The sequence below is a fragment of the Onychomys torridus genome, chromosome 5 (genome assembly GCF_903995425.1).
Source record: "Onychomys torridus chromosome 5, mOncTor1.1, whole genome shotgun sequence".
Lineage (NCBI taxonomy): Eukaryota > Metazoa > Chordata > Mammalia > Rodentia > Cricetidae > Onychomys > Onychomys torridus.
In genome coordinates, this window is record NC_050447.1 from 42,411,433 (window position 1) to 42,431,878 (window position 20,446).

The 20,446-nt window shown below is 42.8% G+C and overlaps 1 protein-coding gene across 1 annotated transcript in view; it reads left to right on the top strand.

Annotated features, from left to right (window-relative positions):
• The first annotated feature begins 18,093 nt into the window (after nucleotides 1–18,093).
• Wwox (WW domain containing oxidoreductase) overlaps nucleotides 18,094–20,446 on the top strand; it is a 934,838-nt gene continuing 932,485 nt past the window's right edge. The window contains exon 1 of the mRNA XM_036188074.1: nucleotides 18,094–18,317. Coding sequence (XP_036043967.1) covers nucleotides 18,211–18,317 — 107 coding nt within the window. The 5' untranslated portion in view covers nucleotides 18,094–18,210. The remainder of the gene's footprint in view (nucleotides 18,318–20,446) is intronic.

Consider the following 20,446-nt stretch of genomic DNA (forward strand, 5'->3'; position numbering starts at 1 on the left):
TTGTAAACACAAGCAATGAGTCAAAGAATTCATAACTGAAATTCAACAACACATAGGGATGCAGAGCAAAACCATCAGCCAGAGAGCAAAGACAATGTATGGGCTGAGTAGAGAGCCACGAAAACACCAGGGGTCTAACAAAATTTTCCCAAGTCCCTGTCCTGAGAACCAGAGTCCTGGGGAAGATGCTAAGTCCAGTGTGGGGTTACCTGACAGAAAAGAATCTATGTACTCCAAGTTCTTTGTCCATTTACTTTATTCCTCTATGACAAAATTCTATTTATACAGCTTCAGCTCTATCCTCACATTCAGCTCTTCTCTGTGCCCCCTTTTCCTGTCCTCATGGTTTTAGTAAGCTCCTATGCTTTTGACCTCATCTTTGTCCTCTCTTCCTTCCTCCTGCATCTTTCTTTCCTTGCTCCTTACTCCTGGCTTGAGAAAACTCTACAAGAGGTCTGCCTTACCATCTACAGAATCTCTGCTTTTCTCTCTTCTCTCCAGCCACATAGCTCTGTCTATCATCTACAGAAAAACTGCCTTGTTCTTCCTCTCCTTGCCACACCACTCTCTGGAATTCCACTCCAGTTCTTACTGCACCTGGTTATGCAAAGAGTCCTATTGTCCTCAGTCAATTACTCTGGAATGCCACTAGGCTTGAAGGCTAGGGATGGTCTGAGCTTCATTTGCACAAGAAGCGAAGCTATGCATCTACAACCTGCTTATCTCCTAGGCCCTATGGGGGTGGGGGGGATAGTTAGTTACCTAGAGGATCAGTGTCTGAGAAGCTTACATTGTTTGCCAATAAAGTATATGGGCCCACAAGACAGCTGAAATATTCAAAGCTAAATAACACCCGATATTCCATGATAGATGGCTTCCTGTAGAAAAAAATGCCTTGAAATTTCTAGTTATAGCTTTAATATACAGATGAATCTCTATAATATATTCTTGTGGCCCGCAACAGGAGTCAAAGATACATAGCATCACAATAAAGGTATTGATAGACACCATGAAGATAGAACAAACTAAAATTTCAGGACTCTAACATTTAGAATGAGATGTTAACCTTAATAACATAACCACAGGATGCTTTAAGCAAAAACTTATAGAAATGAAAGAAAGACCACCCCCAATGACTGCTTGAGACACCAATTTTACTGTCAGTAATTGATTGAACAGATAAACAATCTGCAGGATTGTCAATCACCACCACTGTCAATCAACTGGCTCTGAGTGACATTTACAGAAGTGTTCATTTGACAAATACATTTTTCTCTTCAAGAGCACAGAAGCCTTCCACAAATAAACCACAAAACAAACTGTATATTCTCTGACCACAGTGTTACTAGAAAGTAATAACAGAACAATTGTTATAAAAACCTCTAAATATTGGAAATTAAATGACATATTTCTCTATAAACAACAGGTAAAACAGAAAGGGAGAAATTAGAAAATGTTAAAAAAATGAAAATATAATATATCAAAATTCATGAGATGAAATGAAGCAGCATTTTGAGAATAATTTATGTCATGAAATACTTAGGTTAGAAAGCTAAGATGGGGGGCCAGACAGATGGCTTCAGCGGTTAAGAGTGCTTGCTACTTTTGCAGGATACATAGCTTTGATTCCTAGTACCCACATAGTGGTTCTTAACTCTAGTCCCAGGGAACTAAATGTTCTCTGCTGGTCTTCATGGGTTCTTGCATGCAAGTGGTACATAAACAGATAAGTACACACACACACACACACACACACACACAGTGTCAAGATGAGCATGGTGGCTCACACCTGTAATCTCCGAATTCAAGAGTATAAGGCAGGAGAATTACAAGGTGAAAGCCAGCCTGTGATGCATACTGCTTTCTTGACCCTCTATACTGTAGAGTAAAGCAAGAACAGATAAAATAGTAATTTTTCTTCATCTTATTACAAAACGTCAAAACTAAGCAATTATTAGCATTGTTTCAGCATTTTTAACTACAGGTGTGAAACAGAGCAAGCAAACTCCAAATGATGTGAAGCTCTGAAACTTCAAAGCCTACCCCCAAATGACACACCTCTTCAAATAAAGTCACACCTTCTAATCCTTCCCAAACAATTCTATCAACTGGGAACCAAGTATTCAAACATATGGGGGTTATTCTCATTGAAACCACCACACTGTTGTAGAGGTTTGAAAGATAAATGTGCCCCATCGTCTAGAGCATTTGAACATGTGGTACCCATTTAATGGCACTTTGGGGGGAGATTTACAAGATATGACCTTGTTGGAGTAGGTATGTCACTGCAGGCAAGCTTTGAGGTTTCAAAAGACTCATGCCTTTCTCTGAGTATTGTATTCTCTGCCTTCTGCTTGTGATCAAGATGTGAGCTCTAAGTTATTTCTGTTCCTTTGCTTCATCAACATGGATGCCCACCCTCTGAGACCATTAGCCCAAATGAAATGCTGTCTTTTATAATTTGCCTTGGCCATGGTATTTTGTCACAGTAGTGGAAAGGAATCTAAGACAGACAGGATGGTCAATGTCATCTGTCTGCTTAGTTTTATTGTCAGTGTGACATAGTTTATAATAACTTGCGAAGAGAGGGTCTCTACTGAGGGAGTATATAGATTAGGTTAGTCTGTGGCTATGTCTGTGGGAGCATTATCTTAATTATTGATTGATGTAGTGAGGCCAGCCATCTGTGGGTGGTAGCACCTCTGGGCAAGTGTCCTGGATTATATAAGAAAACTGGCTGAGCTTAAGTGAGAGAGAGCAATCCACTGAGCAGCATTATCCATGGTTTCTGCTCCAGTTCATTAAGTTCCTGCCCTGAATTCTCTCAAGGTTGGAACTGTGACCAAGAATCACACACTGAAATAAACCTTCTCCTCCACCAAGCTTCTTTTTGTTCTGGTATTTATCGTAACAACAGAAAAGCAAACTAGGGAATCATCCTCAGACATCCCTCTTTGCTCTTTGAATAAATAACTCAATCGAAAGATCCCTATGACATATCAGGTCATGAAACCAAGATAAAAATAGAAACACAAACAGAAATTCTTTACCTCCAAATGCCTCAAGCAAGTGGGGAGCAATAGGGAGCTAGAATCTGGTTTTGGAGACTGGACTATAACACTACATTCAAAGTCAACAAGGGCAAGACACATGCTATCAGAAGGGCTAGAATCTGCCCTACTGGTGTGATTGCAGATAAGAATGAACTTTCAGCTCCTACTTCCTCATCAACCAGTGAGGACAGATCACTGAAATAAGATTTAGCTTGACAATGTATGAACACTCAAGAAACGTCACCTGTGGTGACTGTTCTTGGTTGTCAGCTTCACAAGCTGGAAAGAGGGAATTTCAATTTAAGAGTTGCTTTCAGCAGATTGCTCTGTAGGCATATTCACAGGACTTTTTTTTTTTTTTTAAGATTTATTTATTATGTATACAGTGTTCTGCCTGAATGTATGCCTGTAGACCAGAAGAGGGTGCCAGATCTTATTACAGGTAGTTGTGAGCCACTATGTGGTTGCTGGGAATTGAACTCAGGACCTCTAGAAAATCAGCCAGTGCTCTTAACCACTGAGCCATCTCTCCAGCCCCCCATTTTTTTTTTATTGCTAATTAATGAAGAAGGGCCTAGCCCACTATGGGCAGTACCATTCCTAGGCAGATGGGCCTGGGGTATATAAGAAAGATAGCTGAACACACAAGTCAAAGAGAGAAAGCCAATAAGCAGTGTCCTTCCTTGGCTTCTGATTCAGCTCTTGTATCTAAGTTCCTGGCTTCCTTTAATAATGATAATGACCTGGAAGCATAATCCAAATAAGCTTTTCTGTCCTCAAGTTGCTTTTCATCATGGTGTTTATTACAGCAATAGAAAGCAAACCAGAACTGTTTCATTATATATACATACATATATCTATCACATTATAGAACACTTTGAAGAACAGAAACACACACACACACACACACACACACACACACACACACACAGAGTGCAGGTTATCCTTCATTTTGGTCTTTTTGTTCATTTATCTAATTCACATTGTTCAGTATCTTCATCCAACAATGACTACTTAAGTTTATCAACACCCACGGATAGCTGGAGAGATGACCCATATGGATGTCATTATCTCATGCTTTTGTTCACTTGCAGCCATAAGTACTTTTTCTGTCTTGTTTATAATGACTTCCTACAAATTCCATAACATTCCTCTATGTGTGTGAGTGCATTTTTTGGAATACGTTTATAGCTGAAATTTTACTTAAGCATCTGAATGTCAATGTTTTGTGCTTCTTTAATTTTAAAATCTTTTACTTACTTTTAATTTGCTTTCTATTTCTTAATAAACACCATGACTCAAATAATCCTGAGGAAGAAAGACTTTATTTCATCTTACACCTTATAGTGTATCATGAAGAGAAGTCAGGGGGTTGGAGGGATGTTTTAGTTGTTATGAGAGCTTGCTGCTTTTCCAGAGGACCTAGGTTCAGTTCCCAGCACACTTATCAGGTGGCTCACCACCACCTGTAACTCTAGCTCCAAGGTATCTCCTATCCTCTCCTGACCTTCACAGGTACTCACACACATGTGACATATACACATATAAGTTAAAACAACACTTTTCTTTTTTTTTTAATGAAGGGAAATCAGGGCAGTAACTCAAGGTAGGAGCCAGGAACTGAAGTAGAGGCCATGGTCCTGAGTTCAATTCCCAGCAACCACATGGTGGCTCACAACCATCTGTAATGAGATCTGGTGCCCTCTTCTATATACATAATAAATAAATAAATCTCTGGGGGAAAAAAAAAGAGTTCTGTGTACTGTCTTGCTCTCTATGGCTGGACCAGCTTGCTTTTTTATATAACTTATGACCATCTGCCCAGGAGTGGAACACCAATGGTGAGCTGTGCCTTCCCATGTTAATAAATAATTAAGAAAATGCCCTACAGACTTACCCATAGGCCAGTCTTATGGAGGCATTTTCTCAGTTAAGGTTCTCTTTTCCTAGCTTGTCTCAAGCTACAAGAAAATTGCCAGCACAGTTCCAAAAATCCCATAACTAAAGCACAGCAAACTCTTGTTGATAGGCAGTTTGAGCAAGTACATTTTATTGCTTAATGGAAGAGCTACTTTAATTAGAGAGCTGTCAACCTGATATAACCTCCCTGGTGTTATGTTTCCTGGTCATTATTCACTCATTCTGGGTGGCTGTTGGTTGACTTTTGACTACCCTATAAGGCTCATTCGATTAAAAATGTTTCCTTAACATAGTCAGTTTTGAACAAATACCAAGAGCTGTAGATAAACCATTCCAGTATGAGGGTGACTCACATAAGGTGCATCTCTGGAGCTCTCAGCACAACTACCAAATAGCTCAACAGGTCAGAGAATCTCTTCTCCCCAGAAATTTTGTACTGCTTGTATAACTCTGGGGAGTGGCTTTGTGTATTTTCTAAGCTTCAGGAAATTTCTGAGACTTGTCAATTGTTTACTCCTGAGTCTTAAGGAACTTCAGTACAGGATAGGGTGTTTCAATTCAGAAGAAAGTCACTATATGTGTTCTTTTCTTTCCTCTAGCTCTTATCATTATGCTCCCTGAGCCTTGAAGAGGATGATATTAATGTCTGAAGATTTTCCTCCATTTATGACCAGGCATTGGGCCATTATGCCACGTCCATAGTCATTTGTTATTCAGGAGCTTGACTGTTAATTATCTGTCTCTGCAATATACCTCTCATTGCAAAAAGGAGTTTTCTTCCACGACTAAATAAGGATGACAAAGACAGTCTTCTAGGGGTAAAAACATAAATGTTGAGAACATTGTTTGTAAAGCACATTAAGTCTATTTAGCAAAATAATAATACTTGCTTCCCCACTGATGCCTCAAACTTCCCCAGCCATAGGCCTTTAACCAGGATTACAACTCTAGACACAAATTCCATCCTGTGCAACAGGCTTCACATTCAATCAGAAAAAAGTTTGCCACATAAAATCATGCCACTATTACAGGAGTGGACATATCTGATCTGATAGCTAGGTAGTTAGCACATAGAATCCACAACTGGGTAGACTACTTTTATCTCCCTTCTGTGCAAATGCCCCCTCCCTCACCTGGTAAAACCTTTGTTGTCACAAAATCCAGGCAAAGAGGCAAGAAGAGCTTGCATCATCACATGTATTTCTGCATCTGCTAAGCAGTCTGTAGACACTGATTCAGTCCATAATCAACCTAGAGAGGCATTATAAAATATACCTCTACAAAGAGAAAATGAACCCTGGAGAAGTTAATTTTCCCTGGTGAACTTGGACAAGTTTTCTAGTTAACTAATTACTAAAGGATTCTTGATGTGTGCCTGGATTTGTCTCCCCTTAGTTCAGACCAACCTTTCTGCATTTCTATGATATCTATGGTGCTGATTCTCTCAGTCCCCAACAACCACTACCACTGCTGAAACAGAGAAAACTTCTATTGATGAGCAGACAGTTCAGGTTACAGCTTAATGGCAAAATCACTTAGTGATTTTCAGAGCTACCAGCTTGAAATCACCTCCCTATCTAGTTTGTTGGTGGTTATTCGGTCATTTATGGCTACTGGTGTTTTAAATTTGTTGTTTGGCCTTTGACTGCTACAAAGTTCATTTGGTTAAAAAATACTTTAAAGAAAAACAAACAAAAGACAAAACCAAGGCCTTATGTTGTGGCCTTGGCTAGCCTGGAACTTGCTATATAGACCAGGCTAGCCTTAAACTCACAGAGACCTGTCTGTTTCTGTCTTTCCAGTTCTGGAATTAAAGGTGTGCACCACCATGGCCAGTAAAAGTCACTGTCCTTTTTGTTGTTGTTGTTTTGGGTTTTTTGTTTGGTTTTGGTTTGGGTATGTTTTGTTTGTTTGTTTGTTTGTTTGTTTTTTGTTTTTCAAGACAGGGTTTCTCTGTGTGGTCTTGGTGACTGTCCTGGATCTCTCTCTGTAGACCAGGCTGGCTTCAAACTCACAGAGATCCGCCTGCCTCTGCCTCCCTAGTGCTGGGATTAAAAGCGTGCACCACCACTGTCCTGCAAAAGTCACTTTCTTAACGTAGATAATTTCTAATAAATACCAACAGCTCTAGATGAATCAAGCTGAACATGCTTGAATAAACACCTATGGAGTTCATAATCACTCACCTATGCCCTTGGCATTGGCAGAGGGACACCTGAGACTATATCCAATCTTGGCTGTTACTGGTTCATTGCTAACATACTAATCTTAATATGACCATCAGTGTTGACTTTTCCTCCTTGGCAAAAGAACAGCTTAAGGTTTAAACATTTTCTGTGTTACTAGTACTATAGAGAACTCACTGTACTATAAATCTCACACACACACACACACACACACACACACACACACACACACCTCAACAAAGAAGGCTTTTGAGAGGCTAAAGTAATACGAACATTACTATAAAATACAGAATGCAATAGACATGTTCTTCAGGGCATAGGGAAAGTGGGCTCCAAAGATAGCAGGAAGAATGTACACTAATATGTAACTGGGGATTTCTGGGCAGGGGAGTTGTCTCAGAGGATAAGGTGCTGGCTGCACAGCACAAGGATGTGAGTTCACACCCTCAAAACCCAAGTAAAAATCAGCGTAGTGGTACATGCCTACAACTCCAGCACCCACTAGATGGAGACAGATTGATCCAGGTAATCACAGGCAAGTTAGTCTAGTGAAAAAGTGAGTTCCAGGTCTATTGAGAAACTTTGTCTCAAAAAGTAAATTGGAGACGTGGTTGAGGAAGACATCCAATAGCAACTGTGACCTCCCCATTTATCCACATGTACAGAGGTTTGCACTTGTGTATAACACACACACACATACACACACACACACACACACACCACTAACACAAAGGAGATTTTCTCTCTTTCAAGTTCAAGATTGTTGCTTGCCCAGAATGTCCTTCTTTGACGATGCCTCTAGTGCTCTTTAAATTCCAAATTTCTATTGAAACACTAGTTTATTTTCTTGACTGAGTTCAGACAGATACAGCATGGCTTGAGGAAGGCAGTAATATTATTTTATTATTTTAAAGATTTCTTTTTATTTGTAATTATGTGTGTGTACATGAGGGCAGGTGCCTATGGAGGCCACAAGAGGACATTGGAGGCCCTGGGACTGGAGTTTCAGTAACTGTGGGCTGCTCTTGTCTGCTGGGCCATTTCTCCAGCCCCACCTATACTGTTTTTAGAGAAGTTTGGGGCTTGGTCACTGTCACTCACCTCATATGTGTCATTGATCAGATTCCAATGACAAATTACAGGAAACCCCAGTACTGAGACGCTCCCTTCTCTTGGAACCCTCATGCTGTAATCATAGCTGATTGCAATGTGCTCATGTCGTCCAAGTGGCACTTGAACTTGCTATATAGTAAATGAGGAATGGCCTTGAACTGCTGACCCTTCTGCCTCCACCCGCTTCCAGATTGCTGGGATCACATGCATCTGCCACCACACCTTGCAATAGAGTTGACTGCTAAAATATAACAGCCTCCCCATTCTGAGAATCCAGGCAGCAGGAGGCAGCTTTCTGAGAAGGAGGGCTACACGGACCTAAATATCAGCCCTTTCCCAGTGGACAGTTGAAACTGTCTCACAGCAAAATCCACAGAGCTTCTGGTTTTTGTGTCACGGTGTTCCATAAGTAATAAGACTGCCACAGGTGGCAGGGAGACTTTACTGAACTGTACACAGGTACATTTTCCATTATGTGTTTCTGTTTCCTAATTTCTTTCGGAATACAAGAAAACTAAGGCACTGGGTTATCTTTTCTAACTGAGACAGGATCTCACTGTGTAGGTCCTGGCTAAACTAGTACTCACGATGTAGGCCAGGCTATCTTCAAATTTACAGAGATCAGCTTGTCTCTGCCTCTAGAATGCAGGGGGTTAAAGGTGTAGCCACTGTGCCTGCCATTATCCTTTTTTGTTGTTTATTTTGTTTTTGGCCTTGGTCTCAGATGGCCCTCCCCATGCCCTCATTGTGTGACAGTGGAGAAGGAAAGACCAGGAGCCCTTAAGTTACCTGAGCTTCATTCAACCAAAAGAGCATGCTCAGAGAAGCCCTGTGAGCCTGGGACAAGTGGGTACTTTGTCAATGGCCCAGGAAAGTTGACTCCAGGCTTTGCCTCAGCCTTTTTCCCTTTATTGCTCTTTTGGAGGCAGGCCACAGGTTGAGGCCTGGCACACCTCCAGGCTCCTCAGAATCTTGCTTTTAATAAATGAGTCCCTTTCCTGTAATAAATGTGTGTCTCTGTAAAATTTATTATGAAGAGGTACAGGGACCTGGAAACTCCAGACTCAAATCTGCACCTGTGACATTTCTAAGTAAGGTCACACTGACTAGAAGGTTTTCCTAGCCATCCTGTATTATTATTATTATTATTATTATTATTATTATTATTATTTTATTATTATTGAGACGGGGTCTCTGTAGCCCAGGTTGACCTGGAACTCATTGTGAAGCTCAGTCTAGCCTGAAACATGCAGCAGTCCTGTGGTCTCCACGTACTGAGATTGCAGGTGAGAACCACCTCTCTAAGCTTCAATATTCTTTTTGACTAGCCAGAGACATCAGAAGCTGCCCAGATCTCATTTGCACCAAAACACTAAGCTTGACTTTATAAGGATTCATGATTCAAGTTAAATCAGGTCTGCAGAGTGTTTGGGGAGTGGGGGTGTTGACATTACCAGCTTCCTGGTATTGATACATTAGAGACCTATGTATTTTAGTAGGAATATCCTACTAAAATTTGTGCCCCTTGCAAACATTTTGTTTCTTGAGTGGTGTCAAATTTTATTCAGCAAAAATGAGTCCATCTTATCATAAATTCCTAGCCAGTAAAGAAGTAATCACTCCAAAAAAAAAAAAAAAAAAAAAAAAAGGCAGACATCCTTGTTTGAAAGCAGGAAAGCAGGCTTTTTAAAGCACGGGCAGATAGAGCCATCTGGCTTGCAGCTTGGTAACCACATGCTTGGAGATTTAAAAATCCTTATCTAATAAGCACTGTGATTCAGATGTTTTTGCAGAAACAAGCCAGTGGTCTGCTCATCTTAGGGTTAGATTTCGAGGACTTTGGCTTTCTCTTGAACGTCTTCAAGCTCAGTAACACCTTACTTACCTACTGACAGATCCATATTGGATCAGAGACAAAAATAAAAAGAAGGCTAGGAGCCAGAGATGATAAGGAAATAGAGGAAGGAATAAACTAAGTGTGCCATGAAGCTAAAACTGTAAGTGACCAAGTCTGGCATTCCCTAACTGTGGTGGTGTGAATGAGAATATCCTCCCCAAGGCTCATATGTTCGAATACTTGGTCTCTAGTTGGTTGAAGTGTTTGAGAAGGATTGGGAGGTGTGGCCTTCTTGGGAGAGGTGTGTCACAGGGTTGGCTTTGTGGCTTTAAAAGGTTCCTCCTATCCCTAGTATTCTCTCTGCCTCCTACTTGTGGATCAAGATGTGAGTTCTCAACTGCTGCTGCAGCTGCCTGCCGCCATGCCTTTGCTCCACCATCATAGACTCTTAACTCTCTGAAACCATAAACGCAGTTAAACGTTGTCTTTTATAAGTTGCTCTACCAGGCTTTTTCTTTTTGGGCCTCCACTCAGCTCCCAAATCCTGACACGGAAACTTACTATTACTTATGAATGCTCAGCCTAGCTTAGGCTCATTTCTTGCTAGCTCTTATAATGTAATCAGTTTCTCTTTATCTACATTTTGCCTTGGGACTTTTTATCTTTCTTTCTGTATGCTCTACTCTGTGTCTACTGGCTGGCTGTTTCTTGGCTGGCCCCAGGCATATTCCTCTCTTTCTCCCATGTTCTTGCCTCTCTTCTTCTTCTCTTGAGTCTGGATTTCTCCTCCTACTTATTCTTTCTGTATACCAATACCACCTATCCCTCTTCTACTTCATTATTGGCCTTTCATCTTTTTATTAGACCAATCAGGTGCCTTAGTCGGGCAAGGTTAAGCAGCAATGCATCTTTTCATAATTAAACAAATGCAGTGTAAACAAATGTAACACATCTTTACATCATTAACAAAAGTTGCAGAAACAAATGTAACACACCTTTACACAGTGTGGTGGTTTGAAAGAAAATGACCCCCAAAGGAGTGGCACTATTAGGAGGTGTAGCTTTGTTGGAGGAAGTGTATCACTGTGGGGGCGGGCTTTGAGGTTGCTTTCTCAGGCTTCCCTTAGTGTGACTACAGTTGACTTCCTGTTGCCTGTAAGATGTAGGATTCTGAGCTCTAGTACTACATGAACTCTATGCCACCATGTTTCCCAGAAAGTAGAATGGAACAAAATCCTCTGTTCAATGAGATAAACAGATTAAGAAATGGAATAAGGGGAATGATGACCTTGAGGCAAGATACCACCCAGCTAAGTTTCCAATTTTTGAAAAGGAACTGAAGAAAGGCTTAGAGATTGGAGCCGTGGGTCACACCTTTAATCCTGGCACTGGAAGGCAGAGGCTGGCAGATCTCTGAGTTTGAGGCCAGCCTGGTCTACAGAGAAAGTTCCAAGGTAGCCAATCTTAGGCAGTGAAGGAAAATAGAAAGCTAGTGAAGATGTAATTGAATGAGGGGGCCATGTTCTAGCCCCAGTAAGTGAGATGACTGAGCAGACTCCATAACAGGATGCCCAGTCTTCTCTCGGAGATCAAGCCTCAATTTTGGTTTCTTGAGACTAAACAAACAGTTTCTGAAAGAGCCACAAACAAAGGACAATCAATCTCTAACACCCTTGACAGCAAGGACAAAAAGGCCTGCTGTGTATAATATTTCAGGCCTGAGCCACAGTCATCAAGCTCAAGGTAATAACCAAATAAGGACAAAGTCTGGGAATTGTCTAGGCCTGCCCCCAACATGGAAAACTGTAGCCCTGACCAGTCCCTAATTAGCCCTGGCCAATTAGAATATACTAATATGATTGCTACTTGCTTAAGTCAATCATATCTAAAGTAACCTAACTGTCCTAGGAATGCCCCTTGGTTGTGCTTAAAAGTAACTTGTGAGCTTCTCTCAGGGTCATCGCCAGGGTGGACTTTTATAGGACTTCTTCAGGACCCTAATAGTAAGCAGCAGAACTTGGGAGCTTGGGCCACACAGTTCTGAATTTAGAGTTAAGGATATAGGAAAGGAGTTATGGAATAAAGGCACTGAGGCCAGGCATGTGTCAGAGGTGTCACTGAATGGAGACCTAGTAGAGAGGCCATTGCATGAACCCTGAAGTTGAAGCTTGGATTACCTTGGAGGACCCAAGATGTTAGAGATTCCATAGTTGTGGGATACCTGCTTACAAGAGCTGCTAACAGAGAGTAGAACCAACCCAAGAGAAAGAAGTGTATGCTGCCAACAAACCTGAAAGTAGTTGGGGACCTCAAGAGTGTTTTGACATCAGACATGAAGATGCATAGTTTGGAGTTTGCCCAGCTGGGTTTTGGTCTTCTTTTTGGTCCAGTGTTTCCTCTCTATGCTCCTTTCCCTTGTTTTAGAATGGTAATATATATCCTGTGCCATTATATATTGGAAGTATGTGATATGTATTTTTTATTTTGATTTTATAGGGGATTACAGTTAGGAGATTGCATGGCTCTCAGAAGAGACTTTGAACTTAGGACTTATAAACATTGTTGAGACTGTGAGAGACCAGGGAGACTTTTGAAGTTGGACTGAATGCATTTTGCATTATGATATGGCTATAAGCCTTTGGGGGCTAGGGAGTGAAATGTGGTGGTTTGAAGGAAAATGGTCCCTAAAGGGAGTGGCACTATCAAGAGGTGTGGCTTTGTTGGAGGAAGTGTGTCACTGTGGGGGTGGGCCTTGATGTCTCTTTTGCTCAAGCTTCCCTCAGTGTGACAGTCAGTCCACTTCCTGTTGCCTGCAAGGTGTAAGACTCTGAGCTGCAGCACCACATCTACCTGTGTGCCATGTTCCCCATCATGATGATAATGGACTGAACCTCTGAAACTATAAGCAAGCCACCCTAATTAAACTTTTTCTTTATAAGCATTGACATGGCCATGGTGTCTCTTCACAGCAATAAAACCCAAACTAAGACATACGGTTAAAGTAATATTCCACAGCATAAACAAATGTAACACATCTTCACATAAATATTCCACAAAAACTTGCCTTGGTCATGGTGTTTTATCACAACCATAGAAAAGGAACTAATACACTGAAAATTAAACATCTCCTTTTCCCACTGAGCCCTCTCCATGGCCCAGTGCTTTTTCTTTTGTCATTATCAGGAGCTGAACACTCTACCACTGAACTACAGCCCCAGCTAATGGCTTCATATTTTACTTTGTCAGTCCTCAAACAGAGGTCAACAAATAAGATGAAGGAATGTGAAAGAAGACAAGATCATACTAGTCATCTGAAATTGTTATCTGAGTGTAGAACAGCCAGTCAGATGGTTCTGTCCTGCAGGGGGTCTCAGAATCTATGGGATAATGCTACAGAACTTTGCATTCAGAACCTGTAATATAGCCCTCAAGGGTGGTATACCATCCTGAAACTCTTGTTAGAAATCTGCTCTATGATACCTTAACTAAAAGCTTGGAATAGATAGCACCCTTGGCATATCACACAAGTTGCTTACTGTAAACATAAGTGCATTCTGTTTTGTTTGTTTTGAGATAGCACTTCTCTGTGTAGCCCGGGTTGTCCTGGAACTCACTCTATAGATCATGCTGGTCTTGACCTCAGAAATCTGCTTGCCTCTGCTGAGATTAAAGGCATGTGGCACCATGCCTGGCTGGATTAATGCATGCTTCTTAACTAGGACCCAAACAGCAACTTAGGAACACATTTTTTTTTTTTTTTCCGTTTAGTATTTCGAGACAAGGTCTTCCTATATATCCCAGGTTGGATTTGAACTTACAGCAGTCTGTCCTCCTGCCTCTGCTTCCTGAGTGATAGAATTACAGGCTTGCCACACTATATATTTATCTGGAGATATTTTTCATTGTCATAACTGGGAGAGGGGATGCTATTGGAGCATCTCACAATGAATAGGATAGCCACACTACAATTTGCCCCAAATGTCAGTAGTGCTGAGGTTGAGATATCCTAGTGCCAGTGACAGAAGAACCTTGGAGAGGATTATTAATGTGGTAGGACAGCAGACTCTTCCAGAAGTTTCTAATTCTACCATGGTGTCTTAGTTATGGTTTTATTGCTGTGAAGAGGCACCATGACCATGGCAACTCTTATAAAGAAAACATTTAATTGGGGTGGCTTGCTTACAGTTTTAGATGTTCAGTCCATTATCATCATGATGGGGAGCAAGGGGGTATGCAGGCAGGTGTGTTGTGGAGCAACTGAAAGTCCTACATATCATGCAGGTAACAGAAAGTGAACTAACTGTAACACTGAGTGCTGTGGTTATCACTCTGTATAAATAAAATGCTGATTGGCCAGTAGCCAGACAGGAAGTATAGGCCACACAAACAGAGAAGAGAATTCTGGGAAGTGGAAGGGGAGGAGAGAGCTGTCAGCTGCCGCCATGACAAGTGAGATGTAAGGTACAGGTGAGCCACAAGCCATGTGGCAAGTTATAGATTAATAGAAATGGGTTAATTTAAGATAAAAGAAGTAGATAACAAAAAGCCTGCCACGGCCATACAGTTTATAAATAATATAAGCATCTGAGTGATTATTTTATACATAGGTTGTGGGTCCGCGGGGGCTTGGTGGCACCTGGAGAGAAGTTCTCCAACTACAACTGAGCAAAGCTTAAGCAAAAGACCTGGGAGCCCATCCCCATCGTGACATACTTCCTCCAACAAGGCCATACCCATTCCCACAAAGTCACACCTCCTAATAGTTCCACTCCTTATGAGATTATGGCGGCCAATTATATTCAAACTACCACACATGGGAACCAATAGCTTGTAGGTATATTATGTATTAGCTACTTCACACCAGTGTGAAGAAAATCCCTGACAGAAACAACTTAATGGATGAAATTTCAGAGGACTAGGCAGACAAAGGCGGGAAAGCATGATGGGGTAGTTCACTTCTCATCATAATGAGCATGCTAGTTTGCTTTCTGTTGCTACAACAAGCACCATGACCAAAAGCAATGTTGAGAGGACAGGTTTATTTGTCTTACACTTCCAGGTCACAGTCCATCATTGAAAAGAGTTGGGGCAAGAGCTGGAGGAACTGAAGCAGAAGTCATGGAAGAACACTGCTTACTGGCTCACTTGGAGCTACCAGTTTTGCTCAGTCCAGGACCACCTAACCAAGGAATAGTTGCCCCTCTATTGGGCTAGACCCTTCCACATCAATAAATAATCAGGGCAATTCCCCACAGACACGGCCATCATCTAATCACATCTGGGCTCTTGCCAGGTGATATTTGGTTGTGTAAAGCTGATAATAAAAACTAACTAGAAGAGCAAGGTAGGAAGCAGGGCTGAGGGAGGGGATGGAGAGGAGAGCATAATACTCCTACTAGACCTTCCCTGCCAAGCAACCCACCTCCTCCTGCTATTCTCTACCTCCCAACGTTTTCAGAAACTTCCAAAATGGTACCACTAACTGCTGTGGGATGCCCTGGTATGCTGTAAAAATATGTTGCTATGATTGACTGATAAAGAAAACACTGATTGGCTAATGGCCAAGCAGGAAGTATAGGTGGGACTAGCAGAGAGGAGAATTGGGGGAACAGGAAGGCAGAGGGAGGAGATGCCAGCCTGCCGTCCAAGGGAGCAGCATGCAAAGGCAGCATGTGGCAACATATAGATCAACAGAAATGGGTTAATTTAAGATAGAAGAACTAGATAACAAGAAGCCTGCCACGGCTATACAGTTTGTAAGCAATATAAGTCTCTGTGTGTTTACTGGGTTGGGTCTGAGCGGCCATGGACTGGTGGGTGAGAGAGATTTGTCCTGACTGTGGGTCAGGCAGGACTGGAGAAAACGTCAGCTCCAACCAACTGGAAACCAAGCATTCAAATCATGAGCCTGTTGGGGATTCTTCAGAATCAAAATGCAGCAGAAGGACACTATACATTATCAATATCTACAGCTTGATATTATATCATTGAAAGCAGGTGACAGGAAAGGCTCTGTCTGTCTAGGGCAATCCAAGGTCAACTTGAGCCCTCAGACCTTGAGTAAAGGCCACAGGTCACCAGAGAAACTAAGATTCTTCATTTGGACCTTATTCATTTTCTCTGCACAATCAATGGACTTTGTGATCTCACTTCCTATTCATATCAGAGGAATCAGTAGGCTAAGGTGAGAGATGAAAGGGTAAGCAGAGGTGCTGTAGATTAGCAATAGCAGATATACATGCACAGACATTTGAAGAAAACCATGCTCTCATAGGAATCAAATGGGAGAGCAGTGACATTACAACTAAGTGGTTGGGATGAGGAGATGGCTCAGTTGTTCAAGCCCTCGACATGCGAGCATGAGGACCAAGTGGGAGTTTCAGAAACCACAGAAATTCAGGGTGGGTGTGGTGTCTTTCTGTAATTCCAGTGCTGAGGAGGCTGAGACTAGGATCCCTGGAGCAAGTTGGCTAGCAGACGACTGAGACACTCCTTCAATGAACAAGCCTTTGAAGAAATTACTCTTCTTACCAACCCCAGGGCTCCTCAAGCGTGTGCACATGCGTGTTCACATACACATGCACACTACACACATACACATGTGGGGTTAAAAAAAAAAAAAAACCTAAATGTTGTTTTCATTAAGTGAGCTTTTAATTTCATTATGTTCAGGGAAGTGGGTCTGCCCCTAAGGAGGATGGAGAGGGAGGAGCTATCCCACAGCAATGATCATTTTCAGGACTAGATGACAGAAGCAACCCTGACAGCATCCCTAACCTACTCATAAAATACGCAGTCTTTTGATGGAGGCATGGGTCCTTTCAGTCCTGGGACAAAAGTCTTCTTTGTAACCCAAGGTTGGGAAACAAGTTATCAGTAGGGTGTGTTTTGAAAACTTCCTTCAGCAAGGTCAAGCTGCAGGGTAAGCTTCAAGTTGTGGACATAGGACTCACAGACAGGATTCTTGTGAAGTCTACTTTGTGAGTTTGTAATTAGGTGGTGCCTGTGAACAGGAGAACCACATTATAGCTGGAAGACCGTCCTCTCTACTGGGAAATCTGGAGGAATGAGAATTTGTACCTTTTGTATCTTTGGGGATATTGTCTCACTTTATATAGCCTAGGCTGGCCTCAAACTCTTGGTAATCCTGTTTTAGCCTCCCAAATTCTGGGATTACACTCATGAGCCACTGTACCTGTTTAGATCTTGTATTTCTAAGTTCTCCACAGTATAGATACTTTCTAAATGTCGTGTTTACATGCACAACAAAGCTTGTGAATGGAGAAACCCTGCACAGTATCAAGTCAGGACATTTATTCTCACAGGTGTGTCATGCGAGCTTGTGGGCAAGGATAATAATAAATACGGCCTGGCCTACAAAGCGAGTTCCAGGACAGCCAAGGCTACGCTGAGAAACTCTGTCTCAGAAAAAAAAAAAGCAATAATAATAATAAATATGGCCCGATACAAAAATTGCAAACTTCAAATATTGTAAAATTTTCTTTTCTTTTTCCTATTTGGAATTCGATTGAGCGGTTCTCCAGCGTAAACTTTGTATATGACAAGGTCACACAGTATCTTGTCGCAGTGTCAAAAGGTTGAACATTCACGCTTGCAAGGGAAGAGACTGGAACCCAGGACAACCTCATCAGAACCCTTTCTCTTTTACTGTACGTTATAGTCCTGTTGAGTCTGGACTACATTTCCCAGGATACCCCATTGCTGGGACTCATTCATGATTGGGTATAACTATGAGGAAGTGATTTCGGGTCGCCCAGCAACGGGCGGAGTCCTGCGCCGTGACTGGGTGAGCACGCCCCTTCCAGGAGGGTGAAGAAGCTTAATCCAGTTTTTGAGCCGTTCCTGTCTTTCCTTCCAGCCGCACGGCCGTTCGGTCTCTTCCGCGCTTCCACCTCCTCTCCTCTCAGGCTCCGCCCCCTTTCCCGCCCGTCGCCGCGAAAACCGGAAACTGGATTACAGCCGCGGATCGGCTGGGCGGTCAGTGCGCAGGCGCGAGCGGTCCAGGGCCCCTGACGCGCGCGGCGCGGTTGAAGGCTGAGTGAGTTGCTGAGGACACCCGGCGACTACTTCTGTCTCCACCATGGCAGCTCTCCGCTACGCGGGCCTGGATGACACGGACAGCGAGGATGAGCTGCCTCCGGGCTGGGAGGAGAGAACCACCAAGGACGGCTGGGTGTACTACGCCAAGTAAGCGGCCTGGAGCGGCGCTCCCGGGACCCGTGTCCTGCGAGGCCTGGACCCTGCGCGGCCAGCCCGGCGGGCATGCGCATCCAGATGACCAGCCACCTGTCCCAGGTTCCCCACCGTTGTGGGCTCAGGGTCAAGACCGAGTCCCCTGGCCGCCTGCAGCACGCCCCCTGCTGCTCACTAGGTGGCACTGCACTATGCGGTGATGGCTCTTAGGTCTGAACTCTCCTCAAGAGGAAATCCAGCAAACTTCCATGCCCAGCTCCCGCCACGGGCACCTGGGCTGGAGGCCCAGCAGTCTGTATTTTTGAACAGAGGTCCTGGATGGCTCACAGTGGTCTCCCAGGGAAGTGTTGGAAGCCGTAGCAGAGCTTTTCTCCATTACTAACAGTGACCTTGGGCCACTGAAAGCCCTGGCTGGTAGTCTGTCTTCCCCATCAGTAAAATGAGTTTTGACACAAGAATGAATCCAGTGCTGTGCATAAGGCACTCTGTGTAGACGCTGGTGGGTTGTAGCTCCCCCGCCCAGGCCGGCATTAGTTGGACTGTATCTATGGCAAAGATGCTTCGGCCTGATGTTGGAATTACCTGTGTGGTCTCTCCCTCCTTCTCCTCCCCTCCCCTTTTCTGAGACAGGGCCTCTCTATATAGACCAGGCTGGCCTCGAACTTTCAAAGATCCACTTGCCTTTACAGGGTCTCACTGTGTGTTGGCCTGGGTGACCCCACCCCCAGTATCTGGGTATACACAGAATTTTCATGGAGAACGTACTGCAGCTGACTCTGTAGTTGGGGGAATCTGCTCTTTTTAACAAAATTAAAATATGTAATGCACAAAATGATGGGTTTTGATACAGTTAGGGGTGTTGATCAGGTTCGTTTTCTCTGCCAGTTAAAAAATTAAAAGGCAGGAAGAATCGCCAATACCTCAAATAGCAGTAGGCAGAAATCAACAGTTGAAAGGCATTTATTGGGGGGGGGGTCTGAGGAAACACATTCACACTGCAGACACACACAGAAAAAAAGATCCTCTGCAAAGCAAGAGAGTGGTACTCTGGAAGCCAAAAAATCCAGCCTCTTTTTGAGGGCTTTTTTTTTTTTTTTTTAAGTCTTTGAAGAGTTTTCCTCCCCTAATATAAGAGTTGGTCAGTGTGAAGAAAGATAAGATGGTTGATTGGCCCACAACTCTTGGGTAACATGCCCAGATTTGGCCTTGAACTTGTTGAGCATTAGCAGGGGCCTAAGGCAAGGAGGGTGAGGAAGAAGCTGGCCTTTAGTTACCTAGCCATGCCCCCTCTTCCTACCTCCTAGTCCCTGACTTTCATGATGTCCTTTTTCATATGTATATGGGGCACTTTCAGAGAATTCAGTATCCCATTACTCTTCCCACCCCCACTTTCTTCCTCTTCTCAAATACTTTTACCCTCTACTTTCTTATGTGTTTGTAAGATACTTTTTAAATAGGGACTCGTGTAGTCCAGGCTGGCCTTAACTTGATATGTGGCTGAGGTTGAGCTCCTGATTCCCCTGTCTCCACTTCCTGAGTGCTGCCTGGGGTTCACAAGTGTGCAGGAGCACACCTAGCTTTGTGTTTTTAAAAACTAGGAGAACCAATCTTTTTACACATGAGTGTATTATCACTTGGCTTTCAGAAAACAAATTGTAATTACACCTGTAATTTATGTTTTTAGTTTTTAATATTTAATGTTTTTTAATTGTAGACCACACTGGCTTCAAACTCACAGAGATCCTCTAGCTTCTGGGATTAGTGTGGCGTGTGCTACAGTTTTGTTTGTCCAGTGTGTTTCTTGTAACCCATGCTTGCCTAGAATTCTTTATGTAGCCAGGGATGACATTAAATTCTGATTCTGCTGCCTCCTGCCTCCACCTTCCAGGTAGGAGTTACATGCTTGCTCCACCCCTACCTGGTTCAAGAAAAATTTAAAAGATAACTTTCCTGAATCATCAAATTAGGACTTAGTTTCTACACTGGAGTCTCTCCATTGATAGGTTGTAAACTCCCCATGAGATTTTCAGCTACGCAAGGGTATGAGTCACTGCTGCCCCTGCTGGCCAGGTAGAAAGAAACGGAAACCAGAAAAGCTCCGGAGAAATCATTAGTTGAAGGGT